General features: G+C 40.3%; 4 protein-coding genes across 8 annotated transcripts; 3 read left to right on the forward strand and 1 right to left on the reverse strand.

Moving 5' to 3' along the window:
* Positions 1-72: 72 nt before the first annotated feature.
* LOC123013387 lies at positions 73-1,475 on the forward strand. Its single transcript, XM_044411877.1, has 3 exons — positions 73-448; positions 498-747; positions 796-1,475. The coding sequence occupies exons 1-3, from the start codon at positions 300-302 to the stop codon at positions 1,117-1,119; spliced, it is 723 nt and encodes a 240-aa protein (XP_044267812.1). The 5' UTR covers positions 73-299; the 3' UTR covers positions 1,120-1,475.
* Positions 1,123-12,603, reverse strand: LOC123013382 (E3 ubiquitin-protein ligase lubel). 5 transcript variants are annotated; one of them, XM_044411863.1, is made up of 20 exons: positions 12,497-12,603; positions 12,032-12,118; positions 9,748-9,895; positions 9,542-9,687; positions 9,339-9,482; positions 9,049-9,157; positions 8,839-8,999; positions 8,578-8,793; positions 7,685-8,528; positions 7,383-7,522; positions 7,155-7,337; positions 6,870-7,025; positions 6,336-6,704; positions 6,086-6,287; positions 5,994-6,034; positions 3,019-3,216; positions 2,684-2,968; positions 2,038-2,636; positions 1,611-1,779; positions 1,123-1,246 (listed from the first exon to the last, which is right to left on the reverse strand). In XM_044411863.1, the coding sequence occupies exons 1-20, from the start codon at positions 12,500-12,502 to the stop codon at positions 1,217-1,219; spliced, it is 4,233 nt and encodes a 1,410-aa protein (XP_044267798.1). In that variant the 5' UTR covers positions 12,503-12,603; the 3' UTR covers positions 1,123-1,216. The 5 variants fall into 5 exon arrangements, with proteins under 5 accessions (XP_044267798.1, XP_044267796.1, XP_044267797.1 ...); XM_044411861.1 differs by having other exon boundaries at positions 3,300-6,034; XM_044411862.1 differs by having other exon boundaries at positions 6,080-6,287.
* Positions 10,020-12,214, forward strand: LOC123013386 (zinc finger protein 62-like). The gene is made up of 2 exons (XM_044411876.1): positions 10,020-10,238; positions 10,299-12,214. Exons 1-2 carry the CDS (start codon positions 10,104-10,106, stop codon positions 11,646-11,648), a joined length of 1,485 nt encoding a protein of 494 aa, XP_044267811.1. The 5' UTR covers positions 10,020-10,103; the 3' UTR covers positions 11,649-12,214.
* Positions 12,600-15,569, forward strand: LOC123013385 (radial spoke head 10 homolog B-like). Its single transcript, XM_044411875.1, has 6 exons — positions 12,600-13,121; positions 13,288-13,449; positions 13,493-13,831; positions 13,878-14,736; positions 14,784-15,008; positions 15,064-15,569. Exons 1-6 carry the CDS (start codon positions 12,729-12,731, stop codon positions 15,420-15,422), a joined length of 2,337 nt encoding a protein of 778 aa, XP_044267810.1. The 5' UTR covers positions 12,600-12,728; the 3' UTR covers positions 15,423-15,569.
* The last annotated feature ends 96 nt before the right edge of the window (positions 15,570-15,665 follow it).

The following is a 15,665-nucleotide window of genomic DNA, read 5'->3' on the forward strand; positions in this document are numbered from 1 at the left end:
TCCACCAATCACAAAAGACCATGAATGGGTGGGAGAGTGGCGTGATTCTTTACGTCACCATGTGCACAAAGACAAAATCAATATTTCTTCCTATTAAACCCTCAAATTCACTAAAACCCCTATGAATTAACATAAAAATTATAAGAGAACACACGACTGTTAATTTGTGATTAAAAAAAAACGCATTAAATACACATCATTTTCGTGAAATTAAAGACAAACGTTTTATTTTTTTGAACGCAAATTTGAATTGGCGCCGCAGGGGTGTAACAACAGCCACACAGAATCTGTGACACAGAATGAGAGAATCCCCGAAAAGTGAGGTTATAGCTGCTATGGAATTGCCCGATGAAACAACAAATATCTTATATAAAAACACTATTAAATACTTGCACGACGTCGCAGACAAAGTCCCAAATGGTCTAAATGTGTTAAAATCATATTACGCGTAAGTTGCCTCACTTGACGAAAGTTAGGTTATAAATAGGTTATTTTAGGTCAAAGTTTCGAATATCGGAGCTCCAGACAAAAATTTGTTTGGAGAAAAGTAAAAATAAATTAGACGCGAGGTGTCCAAAATGCTGCCTCAAATTACGTGAGACAGGGGCGTCGTACCTTGTCAAACCTGAGATCATCAAGTCAAAGTTCGCAAAAAAATTACTTAAGAAGGTCAAGGCGCGGAAAAGATTATCACGTTTTCAGGCCAAATATCTAAAAAGCAATAACATTCACGCGGGGAATAAACTTGTACGTGTCATATAAATTCGAGCAAAAAACCTTACTATTTAGTTACAGGTAATTATTTGTAATTTTTGTAAAAAAGAAGTTAGCCACAAGTGTGAAAAACCTATCAAGAGACGTAAATACAGGGAAAAAGCTCAGAAACGAAATAAGAAAAAACTCAAAAAGAAAGACAAATTTTGTGGACTTAAGGAAGAAGCGGTTGTATCAGTTCAGTCTAATGAGAAACATAAAATTTTAAATAATGAATTTACTAAAAGGAAAGAAATGTTACAAGAAAAGAGAAAATTAAGTAAGTTGACAAAAATGCTTAAACAAAAATCTAACAAAAAAAGTGGGTCTGCACTGACGCAGTTTTTACAGTCATTGAATAAATAAAAATTCATAGAAATCTACTTAGTTTATTTATAAAATAACATTGAAAACAATCACACTGTATATTATGTCATTGGAAATTTTTTGGGGTTAATTTCGGTCAATCCAATGGAATCTGCTCCTTCACAATCTGAAAATAAGTGAATTTAATAAGAAATCAGTTTTTTATATATCATCAATCAGATATCACAAATACCGTCAGTTGGAAATAATTGAAAATTCCCACTAATACAAGTTGTGCTCTTTTTATAAAAATTTAATAACTTATTGGATCCTAAATTTTCAAGGTTTTATAAAGCAAAATTTTTGAATCAGGATAAATAAAATAAAAAGTTTCACCATCAAATCGACATGTGAAAGCGCCTTTCATTTAATCCCCACTTGACAGTAAAACCAGGGACTAGGATATTAGTGAGGTTCCGTTGGGCACATTGACAGACTATCTCAGCCAGAAGCCCATGTTACGCATTAGCGCACGTGTCCAAGCCCCCTACCTTGACACACAAATTTCTGTACTCCTGGTCGTTACAACTAGCCGTTCTTTCTGGCAATTCTTTGCCGCGTCTCTTCAATTCCTGACTCACTTCTACCAGATCCAGGATCGTGATTGGGTCCAATTTGTGTCTGCCAATGAGCCCAACTAAATACTCGATGTAATGCAGCCTACACACAAAAAAATCATTAAAGACTGTCCAGGGGAAGTACCTGATAGAGACGTAATCGGTACATTTCTCGGGGTGTTCCATATGCATTCGGCGGCAGTCGTTTAGCGGCACGTCTTACCACAGTCTCGAGATCATCGGCATTTAGCAAGTCGATCGAGTCGATTGCATGACGTCTTATTAACTTACACAAGTATTCTAAATAATGCATCCTAAACGAAAATCGTAACGAAATTAACAAAGTAGATAACACAGTTACCTGCAAAGACCGGCTTGACCGGAGGAAACCTCGTTGTTGCAGACGGTGTCGATGAGACCATTTGGGGTTTCCCTCTGCAACGGAACGAAGCATTTAGCTACAGCTGCTGCATTTTCTTCTTTATCGGCCGGGATGTCAGTATCGAAGGGGACCTTATACTCCTTGAGCAATTTTTGCAATTCTGTGGGTTCCTTGTCTCGCAAATAAAACAGACAATTGCGGGGATGGTGGGCATGAAGCCCTAACTTGCCGCAATACTGGCTAACTCCACACTTGGCCCCCATCATGAACGGCTTACCACAACCGTAACAAAACTCGTGTTTGCACTGAGTGCAAGTGAAATGCATACAGCCTCCTCGTGCGAGGGAATATCGGAATTTGCATTTGGGACAATCGATTCCGTTTTCGGCCAAATGTTTCGCAACTGCAGAAGCCTGATTTTCCGGGTCGTTTGCGTCTTTCCACTCTGCGAATTTTTCGCAAGAGATGCCTTCATGTTGTTTCTCCCACGGTCGACGGCAATTAGCACACGTAACGCTTTTGCAGTCAGGACAAACGAGACGTCTTTGACGAGGATTTGCGATAAATCCACTCGAACACTGATTAAAATTAGTCGAAGAATTACAGAAATCTATAAATGGGTTACCTTGACGCACCACTTGAAATTGGGGTCTTGCATCAAAGTCCGGTCACGTAATTTCCTTTGGAAAAGCTCATGGACGGTGGCGTCTAGAATCCCCTTAAGAAGAATATCTAAATTGGCAAAATAATCCGAAACTTCGTCTTCAGATATTTCGCTACTTGTCAGCTCTGGTTGTTTGCAGAAAGGGCAAGTGCAGTCCATTATCGTCCTGTCAGTCACTTGGACCGTGAAATAATTTTTAGCGCATTCTTGACAGCAACGATGAGTACATTTTAGCATAGATATGATCTGAAAGACAGAATTAGAATTCCAAGAAGGTTTCAAACGAAGCCAATTACCTGATTCATGGGATATTTGCCGGCACACAATTCACAGTCTTGTTGTAAATATGCGATAGCGGCGTCTAGAGTGTGACAGTCTTTAACAGCTTCGAGAGCTTCCTCAACGGAAAATTTAAGAGTCATTAAGCTGACGGCAAGCTCGGCTTGTTGGTAGTTCTCGACTTGACCTTCGGCCAGAAAACGCCTCGCCTGTCTCTAAGAACGATTTTAGTAACAATATAAAGTGACTCAAAAAATGTAGATAAATTAAAGAAGGGAGATTTTAGGGAGGACCTTACCTCCATCAATTCAATTTCACTTGGTTGCTTTATTTCAATATTAAAATCAATTTTATTATCCTCGTCATCATCGTCTTCTTCCTCCTCCTCTTCTTCTTCCTCTTCCTCCTCACTTTCTTCAGAAACGTACTCCTCCTCCGACTCACACGTCTCATCAAAATACTCATTTTTACGACCCAAACTTGTAGTTAACTCTTCGACTCTTGCACTAATCTGTGCCAAATTAATATCTAACTCTTTGGCAATTTTCGCTTTCTTTTTATCAAACTCGTTATAATCTTCAGTGTCCGACTCTTCAATCCCATCATACTCTTCAAAATCCTCGTAACTATCTTCGTCAGTGCTCGGGTCGAGTAACTCTTCAACGTTACTATCAGAAACAGAAGAATCACTATCGTTATCTAGTGACTTCGTATAAGACAGTTGCTTTGAACTTGTTGTAGACTCAACCGAACTATTGCGAAATGAACTGAGACTTCCCTTGTTCCCAGTATTCAATTGTCGGTTCATCTCTTTAACAGTTTGAACACTTTGTTTCATCTCTTGAGCAATTTCATCCGACTTTCGTTTTTGAATAACTGGACGTTTCTCCGATTCTGGGTTACTTTTCGCCTTTTCAATTGGACTTCTAACCGGAATATGACTCCCGGTTTTAATCGGAATTTTACTTTGCACATCAGGTGATTTCGGTTCACTTTTAGAAACCGATCTCTGACGCGAAATGGGTATTCTGGATGGTCGTTTTGGCGGAACCGGAAGTAGTGATTGTTTATTTTGGGGTATTTGAATTGTTGTTGAAATTTTTGGTTGGRTTTCAGTGGAAGCCGAGGGTTTTTCAACGTTACCAGGACCGGAATTTTCAATTTTCGGTTCATAATCTTTGACGATCGGTTGAGGCACCTCACTGTCCATCTCTGTAGACTGTTTCTCACCACTGCTCGACTCTGTGGTACTTGTTGTAGAACCTCTTCGAGCTGCTTTTTTCTGAGCTCGACGTTTTGATTTTTTTAGAGCCTTTTTCTGCTTTTTTGTCAACGGTGGCTTACTTTCTACAACCTCAGAAAGACCTTCATTCTGATTTTTAATTTCGATAGAACTTGGTGTATTACTTGTAGAAGGTTTTTCCGAATTTAGATCATTTTTTGTTTCCTCATTATCTTGAGAACTTTTAGCATTTTGAATAGTGTTTGGTTCCCTTGTAATGTCTTTTGTTTCTTTAAGATTAATTTCGTGTTTTGTTTTTTCGCTCTCATTGGATACTTTTTCATCAGCACTCGCAATTGTTGTCAGCACAACTGCGGCGTTTTCACTTTTCAGAACCTTATTCAAATCGTCTCTTGTTTCATTATTAGTGCGTGAAATCACCGATTCATCGTTTCTTGTTTGTACATTATCTTTAGAAGTGATTGCATCACCATTTTCAAATGTTTTTGGGTCCGTCACAGTGTCTTTTGTTTCATTATGATTTTTTTCGTCCTTATTTASATCGTGCTTAGTTTTTTTATTCTCAGTTATGACTTTTACTTCACCGCCCTGAACTATTTTTTCTTCAACTGTTACATCTTCGTTCTTAGAAACATTTAGATTTTCTTTAATTTCGTTATTTTCTGAAGCCTCTTTCAAATCGGTTTTCGGTTTTTCTTTAGATGCTTTCACGTCACCACTTTCATTTGTAGCATTGCCAGTTTTAGAAAATTCATTCGGATCTTTTATTGTTTCTTCGATGCCCTTTAAAGTCTCATTTAGATCGTTTTTCGTTCCGTTGTGATTTATTAAAGCTTCATCTAGACCCTCTTTTGTATCATTCTTACTTACGATGGTGTTTTTTGAATTGTCAGTTTGATTATCTTTGGTGTTATTCACACTTAGATCGTCGTCTTTTGTTTCAACACGATTTTTTGAATCATCAGCTTGATTCTCTTTTATTTCAATCTGACTTGAAGGAGCCTGATTTACATCGTTTTTTGTTACTTTTTGCCCATTCGAAACTTCTTGTTGTATTTTTTTTATTTTCAAAGAATCTTTAGTTAGATTGTTCTTTGTTTTCACGAGAGTCGACGGACCTTGTTGTAAATCGTTTTTTGTCTCTGTATAACTTTTACTTTCGCCACATGAAACAACAACGGAGGCCTCTGTTTCGTTTCTACTCACCGAGGCCTCCGCTTGATCGTTTTTTGGGACACTCTGCAACTGAATATTTGCAGTACTTTCAAGTACAACTTCATTCTCGGCTGAAATATCCTCAACTTGGATCACTTTAGCTACCGGAAGTGCGGTACTTGTCCCAGGTTCTTTCTTATTGGCTAAAGTGATATTTAAGGTACTGACACTTTTTCGTTTGAGGCGAGGAGGATCTGGCATATCACTCACGGCATCCACAAATTCCTCAACTCTATTACCTTCATCACTACTTTCAGTATCACTAAAATCCGATTCCGGTTTTTGTTCGTCTCTTTCAGCTTCCGGGACTTCATAATCGTGATCAAACACTTGTATAACGGTACTACTCTTCTCTACGTAGATTTTGTTAGTTTTAGGGGGCGCGTCCTTACTTTCTAAAGTCTCACTAAGATTGTTCATGTCTCGCAAATTTTGCAAAATTTGTGATTCAATGTTTTCTAGCACTTCAGTTGGAGTTTTTTTTAACTCCTGGTCAGTAGTTGTAGGGGGCACTTTATCACTACTATCACTTACCGCTTTCGCCAAATCCTTATCACTCAATACAGTCTCTAAATCTACAAACATATAAATAAATCATTACACACAATTTTCTTAATTACCTTCACCCCCAATCTTCTCCAGCACCGCCCCCTCATTACCTGCTTCATTCTCCGTACCGACCGGCGGCCCCCAAATCCTCATCAAAAACGGCTTCAGCTGAGTTTTACTTAACTCGTTAAACGCCGCCTCCAAGTCACCGTGATGTGCCGTCAACACCGTCAGAATATCCTCCCGATTGAACTCTCCACGTGACGCGAGTTCGGCATACTAACCACAAAAATTAATAACCCAAACTCACTAGAATTCAGAACTCACCTTTCTCTGTCTTTGCTCCACACACTCTGTAACCGCCGGCCACAGATTTCCCTTGTGAAGTCTCAAAGCGGCCCTGGCCTCTTCCTCGGAGACCGTTCCGACGATGTTCATGGGACCCTCGCGTCCCATCTGTGTGGCCAATGTCTGGACGCTCGCAATGGTCGCTTCCCAATTTTGACGCAACCAATCGATTGGATTCATGTCCTTGCAGTGGCACAGGGCCGCTTGGACCTCATCAGCGGTGTATTTGTATTGTTCTGCCTCGCGGAGGAGCTTCACCAGCTCCATTCCTTGCGATTTGAAGCTGTTGAAGCCGGATTCGGGGAGGTCGAATGAGTCGGAACGGTTGCGGTGACTTGGGAATTCATTCTGTTGAAAAACATTCCTATTAAATGCCGAATTTTCAAATTTTGAGGTTGCCTTGAAATTTTGATAAACTGAAGAAGTGTTACATATTTTGTAAATTTAAGAAACAAAATACAGTTCTAGTATATATAACAACCAATCAAAGCCTTATATTGTTAAAATATGCACCCTGTAAAATGCCGGTTCATTCCGGTACAGTTCCGGTTTTCGCAAATCCATGATGCTGTAGTATGACCGACCCATTGACGGTTTTCGCAACCTGTCCATATTTTCCTCGCTGTAATCGTAAGGTGTCGGACTTTGATCTCGACTCCCCGGCAAACTCTAGACAAAAAAGAAAGTCAATCCGAAAATTGCGTGGAAATGATGCCCCAGCCCCCATTTTGTTACTGTTTATGTTCAAAAAATAACAAACCACTGGGGCATCAAACTGTGGATTCCTTTCTTAAAAACCTGCGAATCAGTGGTGAAAGAGTGCCGACTCGAGCTACGATGCAGCGACCATTCGGAGCCTCGTCTCGTCCCCATGTGTACCGAATTCGATCTTCGCAAATCTCTCCGACGATTGTTGCGACTCGCCGGTCGTCCTCGTGGTGATTTCGGGATTTCCCCGACTGGGGGAACGTCTTCATAAGTCTGAAAAGTGGCAATTACTGGTGATAACTCAAAATTGAGACATACTTGTGTCGACATGTTTTGAGGAGGTGGCGATGTGCCCGTCGTCACTTTATTAACACTAGTGTCATTTTCGGGGGAAGTACCGACCGCTTTAACCGCACTAACACTACTTTCCAATGACACCGCTTCACTTGCATCTTTTCCTGTAACAACAGGAAAAGTGTTAAAACACGACAGTTAGTTTTTTTTTAGTAAAAATAACACACAACTAAGTAAGAACAGCACAAGGTTTATGGGGGTCTAGTTTTGTTTATTGAGAGATGTGAATTTTGTGCCCGGCCAAAATGAGATTTTTCTACTCCTACCTTTCTTCGGATCGGGGGATTTCGGTTCGGAGGTTTTTAGTTTGCCCAATTTATTTAAAAGGGATTCGGTCTCGCTGTAGTCTTTGCTACAGTCATCACTCGATCGAGTCGTTTGCAATTTTGGCTCAGGTTTCTCTATTTTCTCTTCGATTTTGACAAGTTTAACATTAACTGTTGCAGTTTTGCAACAAATAAGACAAACTTTAGTGCCAGGATCATTTACAAAAGTGCAGTGTTCACACTCCCAACTCGAGGTCGGTATTTCCGGTATTGGCTTTACTTCTGTTTCTTCAGATTCATCAAGAACTTCACTCTCTTTCTGACTCTCCGATTGCTCATCGTCGCTCTCACTAGAGGAGCCACGCCTACTTCGTACGTTTGAGATTCTCTCAATTCGGTCTGAATTTTTCCTCGAAATTTCCCGAGGCATGGAAGCAGTGTCACGTGACAATTTTTGTCTTTCCGGGAACCTCGACCCTATCGACTTTCTCTCGCTTCGATCATTGTGACTAAAAATCGATCTTCGGTCTTCCAAATCATCATCGGTGTCTTCACTTTCGCGGTACTTCCTCCGACTCTTTTTACTCATGGAAGACTTCCGAGATTTGATGCTGTGAGTGGGCGATGGTGGTCTTGAATGGTGATGCATGTGACCCATCGGGACCGGATATGGGTACATGGTACTCGGCGGAGGTCCATGCCAAGTCCCCATCCACATCGGATTGACCGGATACGGCCCTGGTGCCATGTTTAGACTCAAATTACTGCCAGTCCTATCACACCCGCAATCCATCCAGCCCCCTTGGTAGCACCCCGGACAGTTCAGCTGGGCCATACTTTGCGCCTGTAACACTCGTGTAAAAAAATCGCTATTTAAAAAAAATCTATATTACTTGTTGCATAGGAATAAACCCATGATGGTGGTGGTGGTGCATGGGATTATTCAAATCAAACACTGACGCACTGTGTGGGAGACTCCTGGGTGGAGGGCACGAAGTGTTGCTCAATTTCCGTAACCGGGAACCGTTTTCAGACCCGGAAATGCTTCCAGATCGGAAACGACCCCATTCGTTATCCCAATCAGGGTATCCGCTGTCGCGACTCGGGGGCTGCAAATCTCCCATTAAATTTAGCCAAAAAAAGATTTTTGCTACCTTATCAAAATCAGAGCCGGCACTTGATAGATTAGGGGTGGTACCCCTCATTGCGAGCTGATGTTGGCGGTACCTCTGTTGCAGCGAGGGACTGGGGCTTGGTACTTCGAACCCGCGATTGTACCTATCGAAACTTGGGGGGCTCGCTGAGACGCGTGACGCTGTAAAAATGAAACTAGACCCGCTTTTTTATTTTTTGGTGGTACTCACAAGGTGAAATCGGTGTCGGAGGTAGAGGCCTCGACCCCACCATCCGTTTCAGACTATTCATCTTGTCTTTGAATGAAAATGTGTCTTTCCGAGGCAAAGTGGGAACCCCCTAGAAACATGTCACGATTATCGCTCCACGTTTCTTCCTTATTTTCTCATTACCTTAAGCGCAGTTTAAGCTGAGGTTATTAGGGAGGGGAGGAGGTGTAAGCGCTCACAATATAAGGCTTTGATTCGGTGACAATTTATTTGGTGAATAGATGTACAAAGTTAATACAACAAGACCCTACCTGGTTGTGTCTCATAGGGGTGGGGCTGGGACATGGGGACGGTCCAATGGATCCGGCACGACGGTGGCGACGAGGGGGTGGCACAGGGGCAGATTGCATCTCTCCTTTCGGGGGCAGCGGGGGCCGGATTGAAGTCTCCATAGTCTGGAACACACCACAAGTGGCGCCATCTGCTTATAAAAAATAAGTATTGGGACACTCACGCGTCGGAAGTGACTCTGGCGTTTGGGGTGTCTGTGGTACATATCGTCACATGAAATACAGAAGATCTGGTTGCAATGGTCGCATTTGATGGAAGGATTGGAGGTACCACAAAGTTGGCAGTGTCTTCCATCGGCCCTTTTGGGTTCTAAGTTGAATGAAAATTTGAGTTTTACCATAAGAAAATGTAATTTTGGGGTTGTTTTACCATTTTTAATGGGTATTGGGGGCGCATTTGAGTATTGTTGGCCAAATTCGATGACTTCATAATCAGGTTCCTGGTTTTTTGAAAATGACGAGTGGGACTTTTCCTCAACTGGGATTGGTGGGGGCGGTGCTCCTGACCCCGTTTTGTACTAAACAAGCGCAAATAACGAGACATTAATAGTAATTTTCTATAAATAATTATTTTGGAATTTGGGGTTTTTGTTGCCTGGAGTTGGCGATAGTGATTAGTGAATTCCCTAGTATGTTTTTATTCAACATGGCGCCGAAGTTGATGAAGCTTTGACAGCCCGTTTGAACTTTATTGAGCTTTTTATTGATATTTATGTTWAGTTTTACATGACGATGTATACTTTACCGCATTTTTGCCGTGTTTGCCTCAAATACGATAAGAATCTCATCGATTTAGAACACATAGAAAATGAGCCGAACGAAACTTTAATGAGCAAACTTCAGTACTGTGTATCTGGAGTGGTATGTTTATTTTTAATCGTCCTTAGTTGGAAATTAAAATTAAATTGCGTCTATTTTCAGGAATGGAACCTCTTTAAACCTTTATTATGTCATCCTTGCATAAAACGCTTGAATATCGCGTACACATTCAAAAAGCAATGCGTCCAGTCAGCTTCAGTGTTAAAAAGCTATGTGACTCTTGTTACAAAAACTAACGGAGAAAACGAGAAAAATGAAGAGGTTGCAGTGGTCGACCCTTCACAATCAAACGCTTACATGATGCTCCCAAATCAAAAATATATAAAAATTGTGGTGGGACCCCAAACGCAAAACACTTTCCAGAATGTTTTTCTCAACGTTGTGCCGACAACAACTATAAGCCCCGTCCCCGTCGATACTAAAGACACAAACCAAAACGTTTTTCTTAATATCAACAACACGTTTCAAAAGTACGTCCCCGCATCAGAAGTTCAAGGAAAGAATCTTAACGTCAATCAATTACTCACAGAGAGCAAAAGCGAAGAGCTCAGCGTTGAAATCGACCCAACTGATTTTGGTCTCGGTGACGAGGGCAACTCCGAGACTGAAGAAGACGCCGAAAATGGGATTAACGACTGGGAAGACGTCATTTCCGCCATGAAAATCGCCTCTCGCTCAAACGGGGCGACTTCTAACGGCAAGCAAATCGACCCTTCAAAGACCACCTTTGGCAATTACGTTCCTATTCTCCCAAAGCAAACTGACGAAAAAATGGACTTTAGTAACTCCGGGGAGCATTTTCTTTCCCCACAACTGTACTCCTCCCTCGATTTCAATTGCGAGACTTGTCAGAAATCGTTTAACTCTCGGTTGGGACTCAGATTCCACATTAAAAATTTCCACATGGGAAAATATCCCTTCAAGTGTGAGTACTGCCGGAACGAGTATATGTGCCGCGCGGAGTACGAGGCCTGCATGAAATACCACAAATCCGGATCGGATTCGCTCACTTTAAGTGACTTCAAAAGAAGTAACACTCCGGAGACCGACAAGGGGGCAACGACTGAACCTGAGACCAAACAAGAACCGACTGACTTAGTTTGCGACATTTGCCATAGACAATTCAATAGTCCTTCGGGCCTGCTGAGACACAAAGTACGCAAACACAATCAGAAAAGCAAGAAGAAATATTTCATTAAAGGGATGAAAAATGCCAAATGTGATATTTGCAATCGGGAGTTCTCAACGCAGAGTTACATGCAGTTGCACAGAAAGTTGCACCTGAGAGACGATGTCGGATATAAATATAAAGTTTTCGGGAGAACGAGATATCTACAAGAGAAGAAAGCAGAGGAAAACGAGCAAAAAGCGGACAATCAAGACACAAGCAATAAAGAGATAAAAGCTGAGGTGAAGAAAGAAGAAGAGTCGAATTCGGATGAAGAAAATTGAGCCTTATTTTGTATCAAATTTTGATAAGGCACTCGAATTTTATTTTTTACCGAAAGTATTTTAAGGTTCCTCTTAGCCTGAAACACCAATCAGAATCAAAATACTTGCAATATTTGTGTTCTCAAACACAAACCTTGGTGTTTATTTATTTCTGCTTCTCCATTTTATATTATGCATTATTTTTTTGTATATACACATGTATTCTGTTTTTTAGATAGGTGCGATATTTTAAATTTTTCTGAACTGATTATTACGTAAAAACCAAAAATCAATTATGTAGATGGAAACTTTGTACTGTTATCATGAGCTTCTAGGATTATTTTTTATATATTTGTTAAGCTTTAAAACTCATTGTCACACACACACACACATAAAATACTTACAACCCATTGAGGCATGTTTTTGGCGAGTCGGAGACGCGTCGATGGGTTGGATATGGCCATGGGCCTCCATTTGTTATCATTCTTATTCTGAAAATGTAATATTTAAGACGTCATTAGTTTTATTTATTTCATATCATTTGTATTTTATATTATGATAATCACAATAAATATTTTTTGACAAAACGGGGACTCTATCCCAATCGTGGGCCGGTCTAAAAATATTTATTTACGTATCAAAATTATATTAACTGACGCGGAAATCCCAAACCACTCCGTGTCCTCAATACAAAATTCTTACTTAATTGTCTTTATTTTGGGATTTTATAGCGCCGGCTTACGACTTCCTGATCTACGAAACTCCCTGAACAAATGCCAATTAGAGCAGTTACAACGTAAATATTTATCAGTGTTTCAACGACACACATTTACATTGGAAAAAAATATGATTGCGAAAATTATACTCACATTCATGGCGTTTTGGTTGTCCCTTTTAGAAGGGCCTTCCCTGGAGATCGTCCGAGCACATCGCCGAAGAGGCCGCGTTCAGAAAACTGCGGCCAGCGATCTCATCACGGCTAGCCATTCTAAAATTACTCGGCCGCCTTGACACTTTGCCAAAATTCGGTGATATTTATACAACATACATTCCTAGGCAAYGCTTACTTCATATTACTCATCGAGATACAAGAAGTGACAAATGTCACTGTCGAGGTCTGCTTCGGCGACCCCCAWGCCCTCCAAAGGCACTATCAGTGGAGGATACAGCCAGCAACGGTTTCCCGAAATCAAATGTATGGAAGATGTCATCGCACAGTTTTTTAATCAAATCGTACAGTTTGTCATTGAGGATATGGTCGTCGTGGAGAAGAAAGAAGATGTGGTTGTAGAGAAGAAGGAGAGTTTGGTTAAGGATTATAAGGAGTTGAAAGCAGAAGATTTGGTTGATGCCGAGATCAAATGGGCGTCAGGGTCGAAAGTTGCCCTGAGCAAAAAAAGCAGTTCGAGAGGGCTCAAAACGGGGAGACCAGGGAGCAGTTTTGCGTCAAATTTAGACGCCATTAAGGAGGAAATCTCGGAAGCGAGTCGATCTGTACGGTTTGTTAAAAAAATTGCGTCAATAAAGAATAGATCTCCCATTTAATCTTAGCAAAATTACATAAACAATTAAAAAAAATTAAAACTATGCCACATGGGAGTAAAAAAATATTACAGGTTATTCAAAAGTTTAATCCCTATGTTTTTTCCTTTTATTAAAGAAAACCTCAACAACCGTATCATCTTCTCTGCAAGACAAAATTGAAGATGAATACGAAGCAAAAATCATCTTCACAAACGGTAATGTCTTCGAAGGCACAATCTCTAAACAAACCATGAACGGCAAAGGCCGATACATCTGGACCGACGGGACAGTTTACGAGGTAACAGCGTCTAAAAAAACGAAATTCTTCAGTCATCCCTTAGGGGGATTTTTTAGACGGTTTTCCGACCGGTAAGGGAGAAATGACCCTTCCTGACTTGAGCCACTACGAGGGAGAGTTCAACCAGGGCCTTTTCCATGGCCACGGTTTCCTCAATATTGTCTCAACCCCAACATTTTATAGCGGAGAGTGGCGAAATGGGTGCAAGCACGGCCAAGGATGGCTACTCTACGAACCTGAGGATTGGTACGAAGGGGGTTGGGCTTATAATTTAAAAGATGGGTTTGGATTGAGATTTTACAAAAATGGGGCTAAGTATCGTGGGACTTGGCGCGAGGGAAAATATGACGGTTTTGGTACACTAATTTGGGAAAATAATGATGTAAGTAATCACTTTGCTCCGCTTTATATGACAAAAAATGGGATAGTTTTATGATGGAGCGTGGCGAAAAGGGCTGATGCACGGTGAAGGTGAATACATTTGGAAGGCTTTCTACAATGAGGCTTTCGCCTTTCCCCCTCAAACAATATATCGAGGATCATGGGTGGATGGTAAACGTTGTGGTGAAGGGATTATGCATTTCGGAGATGATACGGGATTAAGGCTTCAAGGGTTTTGGGATCAGGATTTTAAACATGGTGATGGCTTGCTAATTTGTGGCAACGGTCGTGTCGTCCATCAGAATTTACTTTTCCAATACGACAAACCCAAACCTAGAAGTGATTCGACATGGTCCATACGAAATGTTTTCTACAACCACATTCTAGACGTCCCTATTTTTACGGCACCCGAATATGTGGATGTGGGGTTTTACGTTGACGTAATTTTATCGAAACTTAATGATATTCCCGACGAGAAATTCAACTTGCTGAAGACGTACGAAGAGAAGTGTATCCGGTTTTTGATCACTCGAAATTTGCCAAAACTGAAGGATTTATACAAGGATTATGCCACGATGGCCGCAAAAATTAAACTCGACTATGATCCTATAATGATAAGGTTGTTTTTATGGCAATTATACAAAGATATGGGATTATCAAAACGAATTTCTATAGCCCGAGCAGATGAAATTCTGGCTGAAAATCCCAGAAGTTGTCTTGTTAGTATCCACGATCCCTTTGAGCCGATTTATTTTTGGCAATTTTTAATGTCAGTGATTGGGATTGCTCTATGCACGGGGTCTTTAGAGGAAACCTACGATAAGTCTATTGACGGGGGCGTTTGTGCATTCATTGTACAAACATTTTTAGACGAAGTTATTTTTTCGAAGACTCCAGACCACCAAAGTGGGTTCAGTTAAAATAAAAATCCTTATGTAAACATTCGATTTTAGGTACAATTCTCATGAATTATCTCGATTTGGCACCAATTAAAGCCGTTTATGCTCTTTATAAAAAAATCGGAGAGCCCCACTCGGCTCGAACTTTTCTGAAACAAACTTGTACAAAAAAAGGGGAATCTCCAGTGACATGCCATTTGGAATTGAAGTTGCAAAAAGCACGTCCTTTGTTTGGAACTAATATAGTACCACTCGATGAACACATTACGTACGAAAAAGGTCAGTTTTGTCTATTAACCTATTCAAATAAAAACAATTTTAAAAATTACAACAGAACGAGTCGCTGATTTTGATGATAAGATAAGACACCACTGGATAAATCTTTTCGATTTTCGACATTTAGGTCCCAGAAACGTGATGCATTGTTTAGCTACGGCTTGTCCTCTAGTTATGGATGATAAACTCATAGTTAATATCGATTATCCGCTTACATTTCTCGAATTTTATGAAACTTTACTAACGTGTATCTTCATGGTTTTGGAATTGGAAATGAAGAAAGAGCAGCAGATTTTATCACAAAATATTGCCCCTGAACCTACTACCATTCTATCGTCGCCTAAAGTCAAAACTGTTGAATCGAAAAAGAAGCTGCAAAAAGGCGAAAAGAAACAAAAGAAAAAGAAGAAGAAATAAGATACTTGTATTTTTGTTTTTATTTTTGTACTTTGATAGTAAATAGTTTTAAAATGATTACAAATATCGAGTTATTTATGTAACAGTATGAATGTTGTCACAAAGCTCAGCACTAAATGTTCGATAAAAGTATTTTCATTTTTACACTTTCCAGAAAATTCAAGTAACTGTTTTTTCAAATCTTCTAATTCGTTTTATAAACTGTTTTTTTTAATATGTAATTACCTGTTTTGCAATGGTTCG

The sequence above is a fragment of the Tribolium madens genome, unplaced genomic scaffold (genome assembly GCF_015345945.1).
Source record: "Tribolium madens isolate multiple individuals breed KSU strain unplaced genomic scaffold, Tmad_KSU_1.1 Scaffold_96;HRSCAF=242;Tcas5.2_LG5, whole genome shotgun sequence".
In the NCBI taxonomy this organism is placed as follows: domain Eukaryota; kingdom Metazoa; phylum Arthropoda; class Insecta; order Coleoptera; family Tenebrionidae; genus Tribolium; species Tribolium madens.